This window comes from Podarcis filfolensis, assembly GCF_964270895.1.
Source record: "Podarcis filfolensis genome assembly, chromosome: 3".
In the NCBI taxonomy this organism is placed as follows: Eukaryota; Metazoa; Chordata; class Lepidosauria; order Squamata; family Lacertidae; genus Podarcis; species Podarcis filfolensis.
Genome location: NC_139606.1, coordinates 7,607,284 through 7,633,015, shown reverse-complemented (window position 1 = coordinate 7,633,015; position 25,732 = coordinate 7,607,284). Strand labels below are relative to the sequence as shown.

Sequence of the window (25,732 nt, the reverse complement as noted above, 5' to 3'; positions counted from 1 at the left end):
TTTCTATGTTCTTTTTTTTGTATCTTTTTCTTTTTATATGACCTTTTTTCATTTTGTAAACTTATGTTTTTGTAAAACTTCAATAAATATCTGTCAGGGAATCAGGAGCAGGAGCACTGGGGAGAGAGGAATTGGAGAGCGAAGGGGAAGAATCCGAGGGAAGCGTAGGGGACTATGACAGTGGCCCGAGAGATTCCATGAGCTTCTCCAGTGAATCAGAAGATTCCCAGAAGGGGGCGCCGATGGTCAGGGCAAGGGGGGTCCCAGGGGGGACGCACCAGAAACAAGGAGCCAGAGGGGAACCCCAAAGCAGCAGTGGAGGATCGGGACCAGTTTCCCCACCAGAGCGTAGTGGGGGGGAAGAGTCACATGTGTCAGGGCCAGCGTCTCCTCCGGAGGGGAGGGAGAGTAAGTCAGGGCTGACCACGCCTCCATCGGAGAGTGGGGGAATGGAGGGGAGGTCAGTTGCAGCTAGCCCACCCGAAGGGGGAAGCAGTGACAGCAGCAGTGAAACGGTTAGGAGGAAAACTGCTGGCTGGGCGCGCGCGCCAAGTTCAAATGTACAGGCGCGCGGGACAGCAGGAGACCCGGATGGGGAACCAGCTCCTAAAGCCCGCCGGAGGGAGGGAGAAGGCTCAGGGGAATCAGCGGGAGAAGAGGCTAGAAAGGGCGGAACCCCGGCGGGCAGGCGGACCCAGAGGAGGAAAGAGCAGCGGAAAAGGTGGAGCAAGGCTAGAATCTTAAATTGGTGTCAAGGGGGAGGAGACTCAGAAGGGTCATCAGCGGTCTGACAGTTGAGACGTGGGGCTGCGCGCTGCGGGTCTGGAAGTGAAACTGAACTTCAATAAAGACTTTTGTATTTAATTAGAAAGCAGCGTTGGTCCTTTGTGAGCTGGGACCTTGGGCAGCCTTGACAATATCTTTTTTTTAAAAAAGGAACTGAGCTGCTGGGAGTTCCGGCGGACAAAAATCAGAAATAAACCCACTGGCAGAAATGACCGGCAGAATCCGCGACCAGGGAGAAGAGTCGGCAGAAGAAGATTGGAAGAAATTTAAGGACTATTCACAGAAATATTGCAAAATTAATGAACTTTGAAAGATGCTGGATTGAATTTATGTGGTCTCTAGCTGTTATGGTAAAAAGAATTGGTATAAATATTGTTGAAGTTACAAAATTTAAGAAGTTGATTGGAAAATAAGGTGTTAGTTAAATGGAAGGTTAAGAGATTAGGATTTGCTGGATAAACAATTTGAACTAGAAAACAAGAAGGGGAGGTATGAGGAAGTCAAGGAAATATGTTATTGAAAATTGGTATTGAAATTGATTTGTTTTCAATATTTTTTTTTCTTTTTTGTTTGTATAAAATTGAAAACTCTAATAAATATTTATATAAAAAAAAATCAGAAATAAAGCCGCGCGCCCCGCTAGCAACGTCCCCCCCGCTCGGTCCCCAAGGCAGCCCCTTAGGAAGACCCTCTTTCCAAGCTGCTTGCCTTCCCTTCGTCTCGCTCGCCCATGCGGGGACGGGCGTGCGTAAAGCGCCGCCTTTCCCCGCGCGCAGCCCGGCCGGAGACCCGCGGGACCCCCTGGGCTCGGAGGGGCCGAGCTGCGCAGGCCCGGCCTCCGCGTCTCCGAGCCAAGGAGCGCGGTGGGCGGCCAGGCTCCGCCTCGCCCAAGCCCGGCCGGCCCAGCAGGCAGGCGGGCGGGACTCTGGGCGCGCCTCCCCGGCTTCCGCGTCAGAGCGCAGCGGAGGCCCGCCGTCTCCACGCCGCAGGTAGGGAGAAGCGCCGCTGGGCGAGGAGCGGGGCCCCCGGCTCGCCAGGAAGCAGGCAGGCAGGCGGGCGGGCGCTGGCCTCCCGTTTAGCCCGGTGGTGGTGGAGAGGCTGCATTCCCCGCAGGACCCGCAGCGCCAAAGCGGGTGGCCTCGGGGGTCCCTGGGCCCAGAGCTGGTTGCGCCTTTCCGGGGAGCGGGGAGATCTGCTGGATCCGGCCGCGATGGATCCCTGACCCACGGGATCGCCCAGGGGCCCGTTTTGGAAAGTGCCCCCAACACCCCCCCCCAAAAAAAGGAAGGAAAGGAAAAGCTCTCCGCAGTTCTCATTTTCTTATTTATTCTGCAGACCGCCCTTCATCCCTAGATCCCAGGGCGGTTCACAGCATTCAAATCACAAAATACATATGAAAAACAAGAACAGGAGCAAAGCAAATCAGTAACCCCCTTCTCCCCACTCCCTTCCACAAGCACATTTAAAAGGGTGTTAAAAATGTGTTTCTGGGAGGGGGTGGTTTTGTTTTGTTTTGATTATGTATTTCGTGTTTAGAGTGGATCCACACTAAGCGTTTGTTAAAACATGTGCAGCACACGTTGAAGGCACATGGCTTCCCCCTGCTGCCAAAGAATCCTGGGAATTGTAGTTTCCATCCCAGAGGGGCTGCAGTTCCCAGAATTCTTTTCTGAGGGGAGAGGGAGCAGCCGTGCGCTTCAAATTGTGGGGTGTGTGTGCTTGTGTGTGCTTTAAATGCATGGTGTGCATGTGGACCTGGGCAATTCATTTGGCTGTTGTAGTCAATGAAGCACTTTTTCCTTTGAGTTGCATCTGCTGGGTTTGCAGGAGCAGAAAGAGTTTCTGCTTGTGTAAGGCAGGCAGCCTGGCTTTTGTCAAGAAGCACCAACCTTTGCTGCTGCTGCCTCTGTTTCCACCCAGGGGTGCGGAGAAGCCGGTCTTATGTGATTATGGCCCAGAAAGATGAAGTAGGGTGGGGGGTGAAGTCAGTGAAAATAGCGTGCCACCTTTTTGTACAACGCTTCGTGTTTGGGGCCAAATTAGGGCACTGGCTGTGGGCACATTTCGGCCTACTTTGACTGCTCCCACTACATGTGTTTGAAGCAGTGTTAGAAACTGAGATATGAAAGCTAGGAGCTGAATGACTCCCTAAAACCTAGGTTATGGGTGCAAGAATGCAAAGCCTAGGTGCGCTTTTTAATAACTGGAAATGAATGAACTGCAGCTAAAATATTAAGTTAATTTTTCACATGGTCTGTGCTTCCCCTAGGGACGCGGGTGGCGCTGTGGGTTAAACCACAGAGCCTAGGACTTGCCGATCAGAAGGTCGGCGGTTCGAATTCCCGCGACGGGGTGAGCTGCCATTGTTCAGTTCAACCTAGCAGTTCAAAGGCACGACAAAGTGCAAGTAGATAAATAGGTACTGCTCCGGTGGGAAGGTAAAAGGCGTTTCCGTGCGCTGCTCTGGTTCGCCAGAAGCGGCTTAGTCATGCTGGCCACATGACCCGGAAGCTGTACACTGGCTCCCTCGGCCGATAAAGCGAGATGAGCAAGCGCACGACTCCAGAGTCGGTCACGACTGGACCTAATGGTCAGGGGTCCCTTTACCTTTTAGTCCTTTCCCTGCCCACCCCCCTAATATTCTTAAGGGGTCTCTTCTCAACTCTTCAGAGAGCAGCTAGAAGTGGGGAGGCAGAAAAAGTCATTTCCCTCCACTCTGCAGTTTTAATCTGAAATCTTAGTACTGGGCCCAGAGCTCAGAAACTGCTCACGCTAATGAAATTCCCTGTCGCGAAATGTGCCTAGAACAATGGGAGTTTCGAACACTGGTTTGTAGCTGAGTCCACGTGGCATTAGCCACAGTACCTTGTAGCTTCTTGACAAAGGCTCAGACAGCCCTTGCACTGGCACAGATGGCAGCTTCAGTGAATTGGAGTTTGGTTACGGGCCTCGAATGAATCTGTAGCCCTGCCACCTGTGTGGTGTGAACATCGACCAAGAAAGCAGCTTGCAGCTCAGCCTGGGGTGGGGATGTGACCTCACTACGTTTCAGGCCTATAATGTGTACAGAGCCTGGGGACTTCCGGGTTGGTGCCACTGTTTAATGGCGGATTCCCTCCGAGCTCCGGAGGGAATCGGCTCCGTAGTGTCTGGGTCTGGCCGCTGCGGCGAAGCGGGGACCCTTAAAATCACAGGCGCGGATGCCTGTGAACACAGAGACTCGGCGGGCACCATTTGCGCCCCCCCCAATCCGCGACGGAGCCTTTTTAAAGGCTTCGGAACGGAGGCAGGGTAAGGCGTGGTGCTGAGAGTACTCCCTCGTCTACGGAGTGAAGCCGCAAGCCATTGACAGAGAGCGCCAACTTCTTCTAAGAGTGATTGGATCCTAAAACATCAACCCGTGAGTAATACGGAGATTGGAACTTTAAAAAATTTCTTATCTTGGACTTGGAACGAGCGGGAAGGGGCTAAAAAGGAAGTCCACCCCCCCCCCTCTTTGTAAACAATTTAAAGCAAAGGACTGGGCAGCTAAGGTCGAGAGAATCTGTTTCTTGCTTTTTCTAACAAAAGATCCTGACCTCACGGTTTGGACATTATAAGAAGATATTCTGGAGGATAAAAAGAATTTTGGGAGCTGAAACTACACCCCCCCCTAGACCCGGGAACGTCCGATGAGAAAGCCTGTTGCATGGAAGATTTTGACAGCTGTCAAGTGAGCTGCTAGTCAGCTAGTTGCCAGCTGGAAAAAGAGAACATTGTTTCTGCTGTTTTTGCTGGTTTATTCGGGATAACTTGTTGAAAATAAGGTTGATACAAAATAACTGGACTTTTGGTTTTTGAGCTGAAAGGAAGATCAAGGAATTAAATCCCCCTAGAGGGGTAACAAGGATACTACATTACAAAAATGGCTGGAGTGTCTAAATTCCAAGCAGAATTGGACAGAGCACTGGTTCTCTTGGGAAACTTACAAGATGAGTACGATGCTTTGTCTACAGAGGTATCGCTATTACACTGGACAGTAAACAACAGCTTGGAGTCTGATAAGGATTTGAAACAGGAAGCCTATTCAACTGAACAAATAAATGAAACCGAAAGCGTAGACACGATGGAGCAATATGTTCTTTTTGAAGAAAACGAAGGAGGAGATGGAGGTTTGCAGGAGTTAAAGGAGAGCTACAATATGAGGCCTGACATGATGATAAAAAAGGACAATAAAAACTGGATGCGGAAAGCCTGGTTTGATTGGGAATTTGGAAAATGGAGAGATCCTCTTTTGAGGAGATCTGAAGACCTGAGGATTATAAATTTGTTGAAGGTGGAAGCTGGAGCTGTGGGGACATTTGGATTTGAAAGAAATTTGAAACAAGAGTTGGAATACCCCATAGGCTTTGCTTTTGCTTTTAAGTATGGAGGACTGGCTAGAAGCAACACCGATTCTGTTGGGCCGGAGCCCCTCCGAGACCTGGGGCTTAACATCAAGGTCTATCAAAGAGACCGGCAGAAAGGAACTGAGAGAGACATAAGGGCCTCGGACCTGAGATCTCCAGGCTAAATAAATAATATAAAGACTGATGGATATTGGTTGGGGACTGGAACCGGGAGAAGGGTGGGTGGAGGTTGGGAATCCAAAGGGTACATAAGGATAATTTGCATTGCTTTGTTTGTTTTATATTTTGTTAGTGGTAAGGAAATTGGGTAAACCGTGGAAGGGAAATTTTGGTCGACCTTAGGAAAAAGGTTTAAGAATAAATTAATGAGGTATAAGTATTGATGTGTAATTTTAATAAGGTGAAATTGGTTTTTTTTTCTTTTTTTTAAATTAAGTGAAAATAAGGCTGTTAAAAATAAATGGAGGAAATGGAAAAAAGAAGTAAAGTAAAATAACAGTATGTTAGAATAAATGTTTAAGTTAAGGTGAAGAAATAAGTTAAATAAGTTAAGGACTTGCTGAATTGACAATTTAAATTGGAATACAAGAAGGGGAGGTGTGAGGAGGTCTGAGAAATAAGGTTGAGGAAAATAAGTATCAGAAACTGTATGTGTTTTTTCTATTTTTCTGTTTAGTTTCGAATATGCTTTTTTGTGTTGTCTTTATTTTGTTTACTTTTTTGTTTTTGTTTGTTGTGTGTTTTTTTGAAAATACCAATAAATATTTAATAATAAAAAAAAAATATAATGTGTACAGAGCCTGTAGAGTTCGCCATCCTTTGCGATAAGCATCAGAGAGGCCTCCTTGTTAGCCTGCCTTTATGATAAGTTAGACTGGCAGCCACTAAGGAAGGCCTGTGTTATAAAAGGACCCTGGCCCCTTCAGTCCAGCATTGAAAGCGGCTTTTAACCGATGGGATTTTATTGGCCATGGCAGTTTCTGTTGCTTGAATTATACCGTGAAATATCGGTGCTTGCTTACATATTGCATAACATATTATATAAGTTTTAAATATATTTTATGTTTTTGATGTTTGCCAGCTTGAGAAAGACTACACAGAAAGGGGTGAGGAGGTATCGACAAATAAAACGCCTGCCTAAACTGAGTTCTGCAAAACACAGCAAATGTGTGGATGAAGGTTTTTCAACTTCATCACTCAAGGGAAACCGCCCTCCAACAGCTATAGGTGAAAGTGCATCTGATTCCGGATTATTTTAAGCAAGGCACTGTTTTCTGCACACTTAACCCTACTTCTTAAATCATCTGTGATCAGTCCACATACTGTTTTATGGAGTTCTCAAACTGTTTTCTGAATGCTTGCACCCTAGTACTTTGCATTGTGCTGAGGTGCAAGTGTTCGGGCAGCTGTGATGGCAACGTGTGGACTGCGCAACAGACGAGAGAGAGGATTCATTGAAACAGGGCGGTCTTTATTCCAGATTACTTAATCCAGAATGCTTTGGGTACTGCTGCTCCGCTGCCGGCACGTACTCCCGAGAAGGTTAACCACAAGAGAATTGTAACCCAGCGGCTGATAAAGGTTCCTTCCTCCTGCTTTACATGGTAAAGGAGACCAGGAAAAGGTCCAGAAATGGCCTCCGCTATCGGATCTTTATGCTTCTGCATACTAGTTGCTGGAAGAAGGGAGGGTGCTTTAGAGCTCAGGTCTTGCTTGCAGGGATCCCACAGGCCTCAGTTTGACTACTGTGAGAGCAGAGGCTAGATGGGCCATTGGCTTGGTCCAGTAGGCTGTCCTTATGTTCTTTGTTGTTTAGTCGTTTAGTCGTGTCCGACTCTTCATGACCCCCTGGACCAGAGCACTCCTGGCACTCCTGTCTTCCACTGCCTCCCGCAGTTGGGTCAAACTCATGCTGGTAGCTTCGAGAACACTGTCCAACCATCTCATCCTCTGTCATCTTCTCCTTGTGCCCTCCATCTTTCCCAACATCAGGGTCTTTTCCAGGGAGTCTTCTCTTCTCATGAGGTGGCCAAAGTATTAGAGCCTCAGCTTCATGATCTGTCCTTCCAGTGAGCACTCAGGGCTGATTTCCTTCAGAATGGATGCGTTTGATCTTCTTGCAGTCCATGGGACTCTCAAGAGTCTCCTCCAGCACCATAATTCAAAAGCCTCAATTCTTCGGTGATCAGCCTTCTTTCTGGTCCAGCTCTCACTTCCATACATCACTACTGGGAAAACCATAGCTTTAACTAAACGGACCTTTGTTGGCAAGGTGATGTCTCTCCTTATGTTCTTAAGCGGATTCAAATCAGATATGGTGCTTTATGTATGTTAAACCCCCAGTACAATGGCTATTGTAAGGGAAAGAATCAGGGAGAAAGCTGAATGCGCGCAATCCTCAGCTATGCCTGCCTGTGATGATATTCAGAATTAGCAGTTTCTGAGGGGAAGCATGTTTGGAGGACGACTTTCTTTACTGGGTAAAAGCCTACGGATAAAAATTGGAGTGGTGGTACTGCACAGACTTCTAAATACCTGCAGGCACAAGGCCGTTATTTTAAAAAACAAGCAAGTAGAAAGCAAGACCTTTCAAATTTTGGATATATCTGTTAAAAATGAGATACAGGTTTGATGTCCTGGAATTATTAGCCTTCTGGAGAATGCTTTCATGGTCATTTTGTCCTTACATCTATTCATATCTCTGTAATAGTTTAAGGCTACAGCTTTGTGAATTAACAGTTATCAAACTCTTCCCACCAACTCTCTGCAACACCACACTTGGAATATCGGCACAATAAAGTTCACTGTATTTTTTCAAAACCATAAATATATTTCCAAGTGTCCAGAAATGGTGCTTTATCTTCTAGGGTGGCATGAGGTGAAGGAAAAAAACAAGGAGGGGTGTATTTATTTCTGAAGCCTCTCTCCCTCTCTTCCCCAAAATGTGGGACAGCACTCCTGCGTGTAACCTTTTCTCCAATCTGAATGGAAGAGTCTAGGTTAGAGGTTCCCAGACTTCACAAGATTCATCCCGGTGACCCACAGCAAAAATACAATTAAAAATCAGGTACCATTTAGCACAGCAAAGTGCAATAGCTACAACAGTTGAAGATCTTTACCAATTTCAAAGTGGACTGGAGGGGGAGAGATTTGCTGGCCTGAGATTTGCCATTCCTGTAGGTTGCCTGTAAGCGGTACTTATGGGAAAGAAATATAAGGGTCGCCCTTTTAAAATCATTCCTGCAGCATCATTAAGTCGTGCCTTCATTTTGCAGGAACTGGCCAATATACCTTTGATTCAAGTAGTGTGCTGACCCACAGAATAGCTTCCCTTTTATACATTCCTTGCTTAGTGGCTCTGCAGAATGTTCTACTCTATTCCACCCCCCCTTTTTTTAAACTTTCTGGCTTTCTCTCAGAACTGGGATTATTTGGAAGGAAATTTTTGTCGCTGTTATGTAGAACAGTCGTTCAGTTTTGGCACAGGGCATGTGGCGGAAAGGCAGGCCAGAAACTGATCAAGTTTCTGCTTGTTGTATGTAGGAAGTACCTTTTTTGTATAGTTTGAAGTAATTGTTTTGCAGATTAAGTAAGGGAAATAAACAAGGAGTCCAGGATTGCCTGTAGTTATATGGAATCATCCACATTGCTTTATTTCCCCCTTAGCAACTAATGTTCCATAGCAGTTTGTGTTGATTTTGGCAATCAACTGTTTTGTTGAAGCAGGCAATGGTCTTATTTATTGAAGATTAAAGCATGAACACAACTGCTTAAAACTAGGGGTGTTGCCTGGCATCTTAGTCATTACTATGAGTTGCAACCGATTTCTGAACTAAGTGATTAAAACACAAGTTTTAAGCCGCCATCTTAAAAAGGGATCTGATCTCTCTCTCTCTCTCTCTCTCTCTCTCTCTCTCTCTCTCTCTCTCTCTCTCCCTCTCTCCCCTCTCCCCTCTCTCACACAAAAGCTGTGCCACTGACCTGTGGTCAATTTGGGGACACCTCTTTAAATGATCCAAACTTTTTAAGTTAAGTGGGCCAATCAGTTGTCCAAACAACTTTTAAACTCTGCCATAGCAGCCACATGTTCTCTGTGGTCATGGTTGTCAAAGTGTGAGGGCCTCTGCCCGCTCAGTTTTGTGTGTGTCTTTTTTGAGGTAATAAAAAGTAGTATTGATGCACTCCCCACCCTCCGAATCAGTGGGGTGCACAATTTCTCATTGAGAGCTACTGGGGCACTCATTTGTTTTATAAATGTGCTTTCTGGCTGAGTCCATGTGACGGAAATGAAAAAAGTTCCCGACCTTGCAGACATCCATGTTCCTGGCCCACGCCCCTTTTCTTTTGAAAAAAAGCGCTATTCAGATGATATCTTTGCAATATATCTTTCCTGAACTCCATTGTCTGGTTCCCACATTGTTATCAGTAGAATATCAAATTATGTATTGTCATGCCAACATCAGCATTCTGGTTCCAGTGGTGAGCAGAGAGCAGCATGAGAAGTAGTCTTAACCCAAATCTAAATCTTTAAAATGGGCGGGGAATCTATGGCTCTCCAGATGTTCGTTATCTCCATCTCTTATCATCCCAAATGATGAGCCATGCTGGTTGGGGTTGGCAGGAACTGGAATCCAACAACATCTGGAGGGCCTTCTGCTTTAAATGATACCAGTATGCTCTAGGTCATGGGTAGGCAAACTAAGGCCCGGGGGCCAGATCCAGCCTTCTCAATCCGGCCCACGGACGGTCCGGGAATCAGCGTGTTTATACATGAGTAGAATGTGTGCTTTTATCTCTGGGTTATTTATGGGACATAGGAATTTGTTCATTTTCACTCTCTCCAAAATATAGTCTGGCCCCCCACCAGGTCTGAGGGACAGTGGACCGGCCCCCTGCTGAAAAGGTTTGCTGACCCCTGATCTGGGTGCTGCACATTTATTAATTTTATTACATTTATATCAGCTTGGTGTAGTGGTTAAGCCAGTGTGGTGCAGTGGTTAAGAGCAGTGGACTCGTAATCTGGGGAACCGGGTTCGCGTCTCCGCTCCTCCACATGCAGCTGCTGGGTGACCTTGGGCCAGTCACACTTCTCTGAAGTCTCTCAGCCCCACTCACCCCACAGAGTGTTTGTTGTGGGGGAGGAAGGGAAAGGAGAATGTTAGCCGCTTTGAGACTCCTTCAGGTAGTGATAAAGCGGGATATCAAGTCCAAACTCCTCCTCCTCCTCCTCCTCCTCTTCTTCTTCTTTCCTTTCTTCTGTCATGGAACCCAAGTTGATGGTGGCTTTCATGAGGTGCATGAAAGTGGTACCTATGCTATCATGATAATATTTGAAAACCTGTTCAAAATGAAAAAAGTTGCCAACTTTGCAGACTTCCCTTGGTTATCCAGGACTGTCAACCCATAGGTTGACGTAGATGATTTCTTTAAGAGCTCGCGGACCATTTCATGAGCCTAATGTTTCTGTGTTTATCTACCTGTACTTTAGGTAAACCTGTCCTGGTTCTTGTGTGTAGAGCATAATGTCGGAGAGTGAGCTTGCTGGAGAAGAGTACCCAGCAGAGATCCATGATTACCTTTCAGCCTTTGATAAGTCTCTTGGTTTTGTGGACGAGATGTTGAAGACTATGATGTCTGTGTCGAGAAGTGAGCTTCTCCAGAAGGTAAGAAGGCACAACAGTGTTTGTCTTTTAACTAATAGGTGGTGGAAGGGAGGGTCCCTGCAGTCTTTCATATTAGTGTGCTTGTACTTCATCCAGAAACCAAAGTACGTTCTCTGCTTGCCTTATTTCTGGAAGTGGGGTTTTGGAATAAACTCGCCCTAGAATGTAAAATCTAGGTGCTGAACTGCTACCGTACCCATTCCAGCTGTAGGAAGAACAGATCTAAAAGAATATATGAAGTATCTTTTCTTTCTCACTTTCAGCAGCACAAGGTACTGCCTGAGGCCTTGGTACATGTATCTATGTACCTTAACATTTAAAATCCAATTTGTAATTTCTTTGGGGCAAAATAAAAACTCGTCCATCAGGGAATTTCACCCCCGAAGCTTTCCAAACATGAATAAATTATAAACAACGGTCCTGACAACGCAGCTCTTTGACAGCATCCATGTTCAATCTTGTAAGCTGCACACTCATGTAACCTGAGTTTCCTGGAAATCCTGTAGGAAGGAAATGATAGATTGGGTTTGACAGCCAAAAAAAAACACGTTTCTACCTTTTGGTGTACAGCTGCAATATCCCTGCATGCATTGTACACTTAAGTACAGGTGGCAGCGATCCATAGCCCCCGTGCCGTAGGACTCCTTCCTTGCTTGTAAAGAGAAGCAACTCTGCGAGCACCTGGGGCTTTCGTAGTTGGCTGTGAGGAAGGTCCAGAGGTTACCTCGTTGGGTCACTGCCAGGATTGACAAGTAGATAATACATGGGAGCAGTGGTGTAGCATAATGGCTCATAGAGCTTCCTTTGGTGGTGATGTTGGTGGAGGAGACTGCTACTTCTGAAGCCCAGACAGCTTGCTGGGGGCTGGGGTGGAGTTATTATTTCCTAGGTAAAGGTAAAGGGACCCCTGACCATTAGGTCCAGTCGTGGCTGACTCTGGGGTTGCGGCGCTCATCTCGCTTTATTGGCCGAGGGAGCCGGCGTACAGCTTCCGGGTCATGTGGCCAGCATGACTAAGCCTCTTCTGGCGAACCAGAGCAGCGCACGGAAACGCTGTTTACCTTCCCGCCGGAGCGGTACCTATTTATCTACTTGCACTTTGACGTGCTTTCGAACTGCTAGGTGGGCAGGAGCTGGGACCGAGCAACAGCAGCTCATCCCGTCGCGGGGATTCAAACTGCTGACCTTCTGATCGGCAAGTCCTAGGCTCAGTGGTTTAACCCACAGCACCACCCGCGTTATTTCCTACCAAAGTCATTAAAAAAATAAGTTATTTCCTTCCCATTGACTGCAGCAGATTGAGGAGGATAAAATAGGCCAGCTCCCAGGCTGGCACAGTTTTGGGGGAGCAAGGATGCTTAGGATCCTGGAATGCCTTGTGTTGTCCTCTGACATGGATGGTTTCCCCTCCTGTGGAACAGTGATGCTTCTCGTTTGTGGGTTTCTCTTTTTCACCCATGGAAAGATCTGAAATAGCCACTTGTTTCCCTGGGACTATACACTAGCTCCCTAAACTGCAAACTGTCAAGTCCTGTTAGAATCAGATCAGTTGGCTTTTGGGAAGCTGTGCCTCCACCTGCAATTCAGGGACAAAAATACTAGCCTACCTTATAGAGCTATTGTAAATATTCCTGCAAATTATGTGAAGCATGTGAAAAAATGTGAATTGTTTTAAATGTTCAGAACGGGTACATAGATGCTGAGTTGTGTTATTAGCTTATTTCAGCATACAGTGGACACTAGGGTTGCGAACATAATCCGTGCGGAAGGCACGTTCGCAACCCGCAGTGCCGTGTCTGCACACGTGTGGGTTGCGATTTGGCACTTCTGCACATGCGGAAAGCACGATTTAGCACTTCTGCGCATGTGCGACCGCCGAAACCCAGAAGTAACCCATTCCGGTACTTCAGTGTTCGGCACGGTGCGCAACCCGAAAACGCACAACCTGAAGCGTCTGTAACCCAAGGTATGACTGTACTTAGTGGATTTCCTGACATTTCATTGGGTTAAAGGTAAAGGGACCCCTGACCATTAGGTCCAGTCATGACCGACTCTGGGGTTGCGGTGCTCATCTCGCTTTATTGGCTGAGGGAGCCGGCGTACAGCTTCCAGGTCATGTGGCCAGCATGACTAAGCCGCTTCTGGCGAACCAGGGCAGTGCACGGAAACGCCATTTACCTTCCCGCCAGAGCGGTACATATTTATCTACTTGTACTTTGACGTGCTTTCAAACTGCTAGGTGGGCAGGAGCAGGGACCGAGCAACGGGAGCTCACCCTGTCATGGGGATTCGAACCGCCGGCCTTCTGATCGGCAAGTCCTAGGCTCTGTGGTTTAACCCACAGCGCCACCTGCGTCCCACAGCGCCACCCGCGTCCCTTCATTGGGTTGGGCAGGTAATAATATAATGGGACAATTTTATTAGGTGTCTGAAAGTCAAGCCCCCAAATGCAGATCATGCCTACATAAATATTACTTTCTATTCTTTAGAAATTTGTTTACTTGAAATTATTGGGTAGAATTCCATGAACAATTTGATTTTTTTAAAAAATGAACTTTGAATTCTGCGAAGTACTGTTAGATTCCAGATTGGGGGGAATGTGCCATTGACGCTATACTGTGATAGTAATTGGTTCCTTTTTTGATGTCTCAGTTAAATAATGAAATGCACGCGATGACGTTTGTATCTTTTGTGCTTTAGCTGGATCCTCTTGAACAAGCAAAATTAGATTTGGTCTCTGCTTACACATTGAATTCGATGTTTTGGGGTGAGTGTGGAGTATGAAATTTATGGTGGTAATTTAAGCACTTTAGCATGTAACTGCATATTTAAATATGCAACTCGGCAGCTAAGTATCCATCCTATTTCTAATGATGATTTTACAGCCACTATACTTTTATAAGTGACACTTAAAGAAAAGCTTAATTGTTTAATCCTTCGCCATTTTTGTAATAGCTGATCAATTCCCTTTTCTTGTTCTTCGGTTCCTCTAGCAACCCTTCCGATTCTCCGTAGAGCCTTTGATGCCATTTCACCCAGTTGTTAGGCGTTTTATATTATGACGAATACCACTGAGTTCAGTTTAGCAAAGCAGCTTTACAGTCTTGCAATTGATGTCTGCTTTTGCAATTTAGATGTGTAGTAAGGATTCTGTTGCTAAAGTCTCTCACAACAATAATAATATTGATTAATAAAATTCATTTTACAGTATATCTTGCCACACAAGGAATTAATCCAAAGGAGCACCCAGTGAAACAGGAGCTGGTAAGATTCTTATTTAAAATACAGTACAAAGTCAGATTCTTATTTAAAATACAGTGCAAAATTCCTGGGATAAATGCTTGCACAATGTTAAATCCTCTCTCTCTCCCTCTCTCTCTCTGTGTGTGTGTATGTGTTCATGGATGGATCATCAAGTATAACCTTATTTTAAATTTTTATTTTATTCCAAGCATGTCAGGGTGATATTCCTGGTTCCTCCTCTACCCCAGTTTAACCTCACAACAACCCTGTGAGGTTGATTAAGAGTCACTGACTGGCCCAAGGCCACCTAGACCAGGCACCCCCAACCTTTTGCCCTCCAGATGTTTTGGACTACAATTCCCATCATCCCTCCACTGGTCTTGTTAACTAGGGATCATGGGAGTTGTAGGCCAAAACATCTGGAGGGCCAAAGATGGGGGATGCCTGACCTAGACCTTCATGGCTGTTTGCACTTTGAGCTCCCGAGTCCTCTTCCAGTGCTAATCCAGCCTTCCTCAACCTTGGATCTCCTGATCACTCGCCTGATCACTGGCCATTCTGGCTAGGAATGATGGGAGTTGTAGTCAAGACATCTAGGGACCAAGGTTGAGAGAGCCTATGTTTCCCCCCCTTTAAAAAATATTTTTCAATTTTCAAAATAACTGCATTTCCATTAAATGAGTCCCCCCGCCCCCTCTGGTTTCCATTTCCCCCTTTTAATTTTCCTTGCATTTAATTATATCTCTCCAATTAATTATAATTTTCCTCCTAATTCTATTATTAGTTCATAAATGTTACATCAAACCTGGTAATGTTTTAACATTTTTACAGTATTCTTTAAAGTAATCTGTAAAATCTTCCCATTCTTGATTGAGTTTTTCCTCATCTTGGTGTCTGATCTTCACGGTAAGTTTAGCCATTTCGGCATAGTCTATCATCTTAGTCTTCCATTCTTCTTTTGTTGGGACATTCTCTTCTTTCCAATTCTGGGCAAGTAACATTCTAGCTGCTGTAGTCGCATACATAAACAGTCTCTTTTGCTTCTTTGCACTTCTTCTCCTATTACTCCTAGTAAAAAAGCCTCTGGTTTTTTAACAAACGTATTCTTAAACATTTTTGAAATTTCATTGTATACCATTTCCCAGAAGCCCTTTACTTGCAGATGATGAATGAACTTTATTACGGTCACAGACCAGGATAAAAAACAACAACAACATATAAACAAAATAGCAGTTAGAATTTTTTTAAAACCGATAATTGTTAGAGCAAATAAGGACAAAGAAACAAGCATAGGATAAAACATATGAATAAAATACAAGATTAAACACAGATAATGGATGGATAAAAACTGATAATTAAAACATATAAGAACTAAAAACAAATAAATAACATGCAGTTAAAACTACTGTAAGCATAAGAACTAGAAGACTCTCAGTTAAAACAACTATAAGAGGCTTGCAGAGTAGAAGCCTCTGAACTAGAGGACACTCACAACATTAGAAACTGATGTGCAAATATGGTTAAAACAGACAATTAAAACAATGTACAACAATGAACTATCCCAGGGAGTTGACTCAGAGTCACCCATAGAACCGAGTTTGGGGATTTTCATGCCGGACTATTTTGAGTTGGGCGATGGTCTGTGCCTACAGATTGGTACACAGAATCTGGCGACCATCCAGGTCATCTTCCTTTACTTTTTTACACGTCCACCACATATGAAAAACTGTACCTTCTTTCTCCTTGCATTTGCAGCATAAATTAGAAGAATTTTTATACATCTTAGCCAGCTTTACTGGAGTCACATACCACCGGTACATCAGAGAGAGCCTATGCTAACCACTTTTTCCACACTTGCTTCAAATACAAAGCTTTTGCCTCCATGCGTTGGGGTACTGCCTCCAGTGAAAATTTGCTGAAGCAAAGCCACCACTGAGTACGACCAATTGTTCATATGATTTGCTCACCTTCCTAAGCTAGGAAGGAATTCCCAGGAGGCGAGCGTTTCTTTGAAACAGCCTTGTCTGTCTCTGCAAGCAGAAGTTTCAGTCTCGGTGAAATTCCAAAAGGGCTACAAGTTAAAAGTCAGACAATCCTTTCTGATGCCTCTCCCTACTGAGAGTCGGATTTTGTGCCAGCCACCTTTTCACTTGCGGAATGGGAAAATGTTGCACATCTAATCATTATTTATAACTTCCAGTACAGTGTGTTTTCCTATAAATACTTGGACTTGTGTTAATCTCTGAGGCTACCTTTCCTTACTCCTGTACGACTTTAAAAGTATCATGTGGTTGATTTACTAGCAAAAACGGGAAAAGATTCTCCCTCCCCTTTTCCAATCCCTCCATTAATTCATTTTCTCAGCAGTAAAGAATCCAGTTCGGCAACAAAGCTAAAAGCTTTTTTGGCACCAGTTGTATGTATACTGTCCAGTAATTCTACATTAGTGACATATTTACTGCCTACAATAAATCTTTTCGGTTTGTCTTTATATTCCATTTAGATGCATGAGTACAGTATATAAGGCTGGATACCTTGGAAATTCTGCTGACTTCAAGAATCAAATCAAATGATTTAGCTTGAGGAATAGAAAAACTGCAGATCAAATCTATCAGAATAGTTGTGACATATACATTGTATTATTCTGTATACACGCACACATCGTTGCTAAAACGATGAACAGTGCGTAACCATAAAAGCAGATGGTTGGCAGAACTAATTGCAGAATAAAAGTTACTCTTGCGTAGAGAACTATAGCTTCATGCCCATACATAACGTGTGGCTAGATTTGCGGTGCATTCTTTTAGAAAGAAGATTTGCATTTGTTCCAAGATCTTATCTGAACCAAATTGCCATTCAATTTTTTCTTACCTCTTCCCAAAGCTATGTCGGTATAGCCTATAGAAAATATATTTAGTGTTGAAAATCTCAAGCGATGTGTGAATTGTTCGTTTTGCTGAAAGCTTGAACTCCCTGAGAGGAAAGGGATTATTTTCCAATTCTTCTAGTTCCTTGTAAACATTGTATAATGAAGTGGGGGGTGGGGGGAATGAGAGAGAGAGGTGGATGGTATTTCCTTCTGAAGGATGACATGATGTCCTTATCTTGCATATGGATGCTCAATCAGTAGTCGCTGCTCTCTTGCCGTATGTCTGGTACTTAGGACCAAAGGGAACATACATGATCGGTTCAGTGGAACTTTTCAGTCAGGTTATGAGAATCCATTACGTGTGTCATTGAATGTAAATCTCTTCATCAGCTCCTTTTACCTACGTCGACATATAGGCTTGCCATTTATTCTTACGGCTTGTTGGAGCACGCCTGAGGCCATCACACAACATGTTACAGTGGTCTTGAGAAAACAAGGTCACTATCTAATCAAACGTTTGTTGTAATGGGATTAAAGGGAACTCCGTATACTCGTAATTTTGGAAATCTTAATCAAAAGATCGGTGCCAGCCCAGGACATTATGCTGCCTGAAGCAGAGACAAAATGGCAGCCACACCATCAGAACCCCTACCAGGGCCAAAATTTTCTGGATCATTGGCACCAGTTCCTGCCTTTTTCTATGGTGACACCATGAGGTGAAGAGGCCACATAATTTATATTATACACCCCATCTACGTAGAATCCTTTTCTTCCTTGAACCACTGCTATCTGACATGACATTTTATCTAAATGAAACAACTGTGCTGAGTGGATGCTTTGGAATTTACACAGCTACCCTTCCAGGTGATTCAAAAGAATCTGATAGTGTGTTCTACTAATAGCTGTGCATGTAGAACTGCAGGTTTAAATAGGCTGGATAATCTGCAAGCAAGTTAAAGGTGCTTATGGGGCGTGGGTTTTTTTTGAGAGGCTATTTTGGTTCCGCTTTTAGTGTAATGGGGAATGAAAAGATTATAGGTCCCCTTTCCCTCTAAGAGTTATGTTTAAAACAGTGTTTAGGGCTTTGTAGGTCAGTAGCAAAGTATACTGAAACTCAACATCAAAAAACGAAGATCATGGCCACTGGTCCCATCACCTCCTGGCAAATAGAAGGGGAAGAAATGGAGGCAGTGAGAGATTTTACTTTCTTGGGCTTCCTGATCACTGCAGATGGTGACAGCAGCCACAAAATTAAAAGACGCCTGCTTCTTGGGAGAAAAGCAACGACAAACCTAGACAGCATCTTAAAAAGCAGAGACATCACCTTGCCGACAAAGGTCCATATAGTTAAAGCTATGGTTTTCCCAGTAGTGATGTATGGAAGTGAGAGCTGGACCATAAAGAAGGCTGATCGCCGAAGAATTGATGCTTTTGAATTATGGTGCTGGAGGAGACTCTTGAGAGTCCCATGGACTGCAAGAAGATCAAACCTATCCATTCTGAAGAAAATGGAGTGCTCACTGGAAGGACAGATCCTGAAGCTGAGGCTCCAATACTTTGGCCACCTCATGAGAAGAAAAGACTCCCTGGAAAAGACCCTGATGTTGGGAAAGATGGAGGGCACAAGGAGAAGGGGACGACAGAGGACGAGATGGTTGGATAGTGTTCTCGAAGCTACCAGCATGAGTTTGACCAAACTGCAGGAGGCAGTGGAAGACAAGAGTGCCTGGCGTGCTCTGGTCCAGGGGGTCACAAAGAGTCAGACACAACTAAACGACTAAACAACAACAACAACAACAACAACAACAACAACAACAACAACAAGCAAAGTATAAGTCAGATAGCCAGTGCAATTCTTCTAGAAGTGGTGTCATGTGCTTATGGTACATCCCTCTACTCAGTCACCCAGTCAGACCACACTGACCCACAGCACACAGTTAGCTCAAGACCCTTGCCCGTGGCGACGGATGGTCATGGTCAGCCAGACAATTTCAGGCCTCCAGAGCTTCAATGGATCCCATCAAAAAGGACTAAGTGGTTCCTTGGATAACCCTTCTGGACCTGTTACAACCACAGTGTCCCAACTTGTCATGGTGGCAAAGTATTTTATCCACTAGGTCCCTAGAGACATGTCCCAGCAGGTTCTCGAGGGCTCCAGTACTTTGTTCACTTAGATATTAATAAACTTTGCACCACTTGGAATAGCTCTGCTGGCTTTTTGAGATGCAATTGAGGCAACCCACAATCCTCTCTTGCTTCCCCCACTACTGTAAATAATGGACAATTATGCATTCTTAATGCACATTGGTGCCAAACTTACTGCTCTGCTTTCCTTTGGACCACGTCAGGCTGAGTAGTGCGTGTTTTGTCGTCAGGGCAATTGGTCCAGGTTTATGCGCTCCCTTGCTTAGCCATTGCTCCATGGCCCTTTTCAGTGCAGGGCTGCCTTAGCTGTGGCCCCCCAGATATTGCTGAATTACAAGCCCCATCATCCTTGATCATTGGTCCTGCTGGTTGGGGTTGATGGGAGTTGGAGTCCTTGAGGAGGCTGGAAGGAGCAGCTTCTCCATCCCTGAGCTAAGCTAGCAACACTTAACAAAAGGGTCTCAGACATGAATTTTGCATTTAGAATCATAGAATAGAATCATAGAATCATAGAGTTGGAAGAGACCACAAGGGCCATCGAGTCCAACCCCCTGCCAAGCAGGAAACACCATCAGAGCACTCCTGACATATGGTTGTCAAGCCTCTGCTTAAAGACCTCCAAAGAAGGAGACTCCACCACACTCCTTGGCAGCAAATTCCACTGTCGAACAGCTCTTACTGTCAGGAAGTTCTTCCTAATGTTTAGGTGGAATCTTCTTTCTTGTAGTTTGGATCCATTGCTCCGTGTCCGCTTCTCTGGAGCAGCAGAAAACAACCTTTCTCCCTCCTCTATGTGACATCCTTTTATATATTTGAACATGGCTATCATATCACCCCTTAACCTCCTCTTCTCCAGGCTAAACATGCCCAGCTCCCTTAGCCGTTCCTCATAAGGCATCGTTTCCAGGCCTTTGACCATTTTGGTTGCCCTCCTCTGGACACGTTCCAGTTTGTCAGTGTCCTTCTTGAACTGTGGTGCCCAGAACTGGACACAGTACTCCAGGTGAGGTCTGACCAGAGCAGAATACAGTGGCACTATTACTTCCCTTGATCTAGATGCTATACTCCTATTGATGCAGCCCAGAATTGCATTGGCTTTTTCAGCTGCCGCGTCACACTGTTGGCTCATGTCAAGTTTGTGGTCAACCAAGACTCCTAGATCCTTTTCACATGTACTGCTCTCAAGCCAGGTGTCACCCATCTTGTATTTGTGCCTCTCATTTTTTTTGCCCAAGTGCAATACTTTACATTTCTCCCTGTTAAAATTCATCTTGTTTGTTTTGGCCCAGTTCTCTAATCTGTCAAGGTCGTTTTGAAGTGTGATCCCGTCCTCTGGGGTGTTAGCCACCCCTCCCAGTTTAGCCCTTGAGAATTAGATTTTCGTCTTGGAGGAGAGTCTCCATTGTGAGTTAGTTTTTGGCGAAGTTGAATTCTGGAATGTGCAAGGAAATAATAGTGTGGGGTGGGTCTTTTGTTTACCATTTTACTTAACAACCCCTACACCTTTTTGATTGAAAGTGTGATCTTTCCATGTCTTCCAGGAGAGAATAAGAACCTACATGAACAGAGTCAAAGAGATAACGGACAAGAAAAAAGCTGCCAGGCTAGATAAAGGAGCTGCTTCAAGATTTCTGCGGAGTGCCCTCTATGAACCCAAACCTCAGAACAAGTCTGCAAAGAGAACTCCCGTTCCAGCCAAAAAGAAGAAAACACACTAGGATTTCCCTGTTTTCATTGGTGTAGGCGGAATGAATATTTTAATTGAATGTGTCATGTTTCATATGGAGTAAAAATATGTTTTGGTGAAATAAATTTATAACAAAAAACCATTTGAGATTTGTAACCCCCCCTCAGATCCTGTTGTTTATTTTGACTTTTGATAGAGAAGCTGAAATTAACTAATCGGGGTCTTCCAACCCACCTACTTTTTACAAAATAGAACTTATAGCTAATTTGTTTTTGGATCTGGGAAACACGACAAGGTATCCATATGCTAGGCAGCTTAAGAGCAACTACTGCAGAGCAGATAGTTGGCAGATTGCACCGTCCGTGTTCAAATGTATCTGCTTGTCTGCATCTGACACTTCTGTGCGGTTCTTTCATGCTAAACCAGCTTAGCTGCTGCTGCTGCGTTTTATCAAGTATCCTCTTGAATAAATCTGCTGTTAATAAGAATTGTTTCCTTCCGTTCTAGTTCCGCTGGTGCTCTAGTTCAGGAATGACGGAGCCTCCAGAAGTGGCTGCACTTCTGTACAGCTCCCACCAGCATCTCTGCCCAATGGCCATACTGGCTGGAGCGGATAGAAGTTGGTAGACCAACATCATCTGAAGGGACACAGGTTCTTCATCCCTGCTCTAGCTCAACTGGTTAATGTTTTAGTTGGTGTTCTTGCTGGAGTGCCCCCCCCCGTCAGTTCCATTCATGTTGTTGTTGGCATCTATCTTTCTCAAGAGACAATGGAGCGCTCTTCTGGAGTCGCAATCAGACCGCTGGAGAATCACAGCGCCTGCTGTGGCTGTAGAGACTATAACTCCTTACTGCTGCCTCCCGAGTTGTTTTTTGCTGCATTATCAGCACTGAAATGACCTCTCCTGGGCATAGACCTGAGCAAAGTGTATATGGAGGTCCAGGGCTGCCCAGAAGACAAGACCTCCCTGCTCAGACTGATGTGGTCCAAAGGAAAGCAGAGCAATACGGCTGGTACCAGCTTGGCCGCAGGAGTTGCCAGAAGGAGGCGTATAAGACACTATCCAACCATCTTGGGGACTTCACTCCAGATTTGTGTAAGGTTTACTCCTAAGCCTTTTCATCTCCCAAAGATGTCCTACAAGGCATCCATTAATATATGTGTCAGCTAAACCACTCACAATCAGAACAAACCAGGTTACCCTTGACAGTTCCTTAGAATGTTAACTTCACCTGCTAATTTCCCCCCCATAGTCTTTGAAAGCATTTTAGGATGTGAAAGGGGAAGGAGAGACTTCTTGGTGGATGCCTCTTGTGAATTTCTCCTCATGTCAGTTATAGTCTTTGAAAGCCCATAACTAGTTTCAGTATCTACAGGCAGCAATGTATATTTTGTATTACAAAAATCAGCATTATAAATCGCAGTAACCTAAGGTCAAATTTATGGGATGCAGGTGGCGCTGTGGGTTAAACCACAGAGCCTAGGACTTGCCGATCAGAAGGTCGGCGGTTCGAATCCCCTCGATGGGGTGAGCTCCTGTTGCTCGGTCTTCTCCTGCCAACCTAGCAGTTCAAAAGCACGTCAAAGTGCAAGTAGATAAATAGGTACCGCTCCGGCGGGAAGGTAAATGGCGTTTCCGTGCGCTGCTCTGGTTTGCCAGAAGCGGCTTAGTCATGCTGGCCACATGACCCGGAAGCTGTACGCCAGCTCCCTCGGCCAATAAGGCGAGATGAGCACCGCAACCCCAGAGTCAGTCATGACTGGACCTAATGGTCAGGGGTCCCTTTACCTTTACCTTTAAGGTCAAATTTACAATGTAAAATAAGCAAATATGCATACATATCCTTACTGCAAACAGTGGAAATGACTAGCACTATGTTAACCCTGGTTAATAGAAGCCCTGGTCAGTCTCCTGGGTTTGGACTAGATGTCCCTTGGAATCCCTTCAACCCCCTACAGTTCTGTGATTCTTTGCGCCATCCTCTCTCCTACTCATGAAATTTCACCAGTCTGGGTTTGAAAATTTTCAAGTAATCATAGGGGTTAGAAACTTGTTTTTTCTTTCAAACAAACGAGCACCCTCAAACATTTGCCCTGTTGGTTGCGGACTGACTCTGCAGAGAAGTCTGTTAGTTAAAAAGGGAAAAGCCAATTTGTACTAACTTGTATCCTATACCCAGTGAAAGTGGAACCACCAAGGGCCCAGCACAGAGCTTTCCAAACACTTCATGTTAGTGACACTTTTTAGACATGCATGAATTTGTGCCGCTGTGGGTTAAAACACAGAGCCTAGGACTTGCCGATCAGAAGGTTGGTGGTTCGAATCCCCGCGACAGGGTGAGCTCCTGTTGCTCGGTCCCTGCTCCTGCCAACCTAGCAGTTCGAAAGCATGTCAAAGTGCAAGTAGATAAATAGATACCGTTCCGGTGGGAAGGTAAAGGGCGTTTCCGTGCGCTGCTCTTAGTTCTGCTGGCCACATGACCTGGAAGCTGTACGCCGGCTCCCTCGGCCAATAAAGCAAGATGAGCGCCGCAACCCCAGAGTCGGTCACGACTGGACCTAATGGTCAGGGGTCCCTTTACCTTTACGTTTTAATTTGGTTTTACTAGCAAACCGGAGGTTAAACGAAACCCTTTCCAGCCCTGGGAGGAGCACGGGGAGTGTACATTCAACACACCTACACACTGCAGCCAACACACTTAACATGTCACGACACACAGTTTGGAAAGCTCTGGCCTAGCAGATTGAATTAAGGTGTTTGCTATTGCAGTGAACATTCAGTTCACACTCAATTTACTCTGGGATTCTCGTTTTAAGCACAATTCTCTCTGAATGTTGATTTAAAATTGGGACATGTTAGATTTCCTCTGTTCCACTTGGTTGAGAGCCATCATTCTCATCACTGTTCTCCAGATTTACTTCATAATGTGACTACATTTCGTCTAAGCTGTTTGATTAGTTTGAGATGCTGTCCCCACTGCTTGTTTCTGCTAAGCTGATTCTTTAACCCTCATCTGTTTCCAAAAGCATTTTCCTAATCACAGAATCAAATGGAATATAGAAGATCCTAATGATAGAATATAGTTTAGTCATATTTTTTTGGTGGGGAGAGGGAATGATTTATTTGATAATGACTCAAATTCAGTGTTTACACGTGAAATAATAAGGGATTTTAAAAAAGAGACTAGAGGTATACAAGGATCATATTTTGGGAACTGTGCTGATATTTGTTAGTTTCTGTGGGACCGCAGCAATCGACTTAAGGTCTCTTCTTACAACTTGAAGTCTTCTGAAGGTGCGAATAAAGAAACCTGTCCAAATGGTTACTCCTTAGCTGCGGCATCGATGTAAAGCAGCAAACGGATTAAAGGAGTTTTCATCACGTTGGGTATAATTTAGGCTCTTGTGTGGTACTTTCAAGTAAACATCAGGCCTACCTCCTGGGAATAACAGATTTGGATATTCCGCAAAAGAGGAAGAGTATCTTTTTATATGCGACGGCGGCAGCAAGAGTTCTGATCGCGGCAAAATGGAAGAGTAATGAAATCCTCTCTATACAAGATTGGATCCAAAAGCTGACAGAATATGCCAGATTAGATGGTCTATCAGAAAAAATAAAGAATAAATCAAAACAGGAATTCGTTTCAAAATGGGAGGTTTTCAAAGAATATCTGAAAAATAAATATAGTAGTTTAAATTCTGTTGCAGCATTCCAGGAACTTCAGTAATAGTTGCAAGGTAGATATAAGAAGTTAGATATATTAAGAAAAAGTTTAATTATGATAAAAGTGTGTATTGGCAACAAGTAATATGAAATCGAAATATGGAATAGATGGGAGGTTGGGTCTTTAGTGTTAAGACCGATATATGTTTTATTGTTTGCTAAGAAAATTATGTGTCTATGGTTATTCCTGTGTGTAATTTGGTATTTGTGTTTTTTTCTTTTTTCTTGCTGTATCAATGAAAATCTTTTTTTTTTTTTAAAGTAAACATGAGGCAGGATTCGGCCGCTTCTGTAGCACTCATGCAGTTCCTCTTCCGTAGCTGGAGGAGTAACACCTGCATGAATGTCTTGCAGCTTCAGAACACGCCAGTCAGCCTCTCCTTTTTAAATATTTGAAAACTGTCAACATACGGCCTTCCTTTCAACCGCCCCTCTCTTCACAGATAGAAAGTGCTATCTGTACACAGTTGCAGTTAAGTACAGCAGCACGATCTATCTTTGAACGCTGTTGATTGGGACTGCTTTTGATTTTCAGTGAGTCGTCACAGACATTTAATCAAAACATTATTTAGGTACACTGAGCACACGGATAGCTGTTTAGACAGGAATCAGCCAAGGAGTTTTGAACTGCCAAGTGTTGCAAAGGTAGCAGGCTGCCGAGGTGGATTTTGCTTCAATAAACCGTCTTCTTGGCTTCCCAACCAAGGGAACTCAAATAGCATTGTGTTTGCATGCAGAAATAGTTACAGCACTTTATGTAGCTGGGCAAATCACCTCTCTACCCCCAAACTGGGATGATTGTGGGAGAGATAATGTTTCCCCTTTTATGTGCTGAAAAATAAGTTTGGAGACAGTCCTATTTCCTTGAAATTCTTCTTAAGAGAGAGAAAAACCCACGATTTTATTTTCATTGATGGTTAATTACTGACTGAGGAACATTGTCATTGCCCATTGGGCAGATATTCTGGAAGTCTCTTAAACCTGGAATTGTGAGATGGCTAAAGGTAAAGGTAAAGTGACCCTTGACTGTTAGGTCCAGTCGTGGACAACTCTGGGGTTGCGGCACTCATCTCGCTTTACTGGCTGAGGGAGCCGGCATACAGCTTCCGGGTCATGTGGCCAGCATGACTAAGCCGCTTCTGGCGCACCAGAGCAGTGCATGGAAACGCTGTTTACCTTCCTACCAGAGCTGTACCTATTTATCTCCTTGCACTTTGATGTGCTTT

The 25,732-nt window shown here is 44.7% G+C and overlaps 1 protein-coding gene across 1 annotated transcript; it reads left to right on the top strand.

The window, feature by feature from the left end:
- Positions 1–1,549: 1,549 nt before the first annotated feature.
- Positions 1,550–20,937, top strand: C1D (C1D nuclear receptor corepressor). The gene is made up of 6 exons (XM_083606799.1): positions 1,550–1,775; positions 6,256–6,438; positions 10,663–10,837; positions 13,538–13,604; positions 14,046–14,101; positions 20,636–20,937. The coding sequence occupies exons 3-6, from the start codon at positions 10,697–10,699 to the stop codon at positions 20,810–20,812; spliced, it is 441 nt and encodes a 146-aa protein (XP_083462925.1). The 5' UTR covers positions 1,550–1,775; positions 6,256–6,438; positions 10,663–10,696; the 3' UTR covers positions 20,813–20,937.
- The last annotated feature ends 4,795 nt before the right edge of the window (positions 20,938–25,732 follow it).

Coding starts and splice junctions, on each gene's coding strand:
- C1D (XM_083606799.1), top strand. CDS start 10,697: ATGTCGGAGAGTGAGCTTGCTGGAGAAGAGTACCCAGCAGAGATCCAT. Junction 13,605..14,045: donor ATTGAATTCGATGTTTTGGG/GTGAGTGTGGAG, acceptor TTCATTTTACAG/TATATCTTGCCACACAAGGA. Junction 14,102..20,635: donor ACCCAGTGAAACAGGAGCTG/GTAAGATTCTTA, acceptor CATGTCTTCCAG/GAGAGAATAAGAACCTACAT.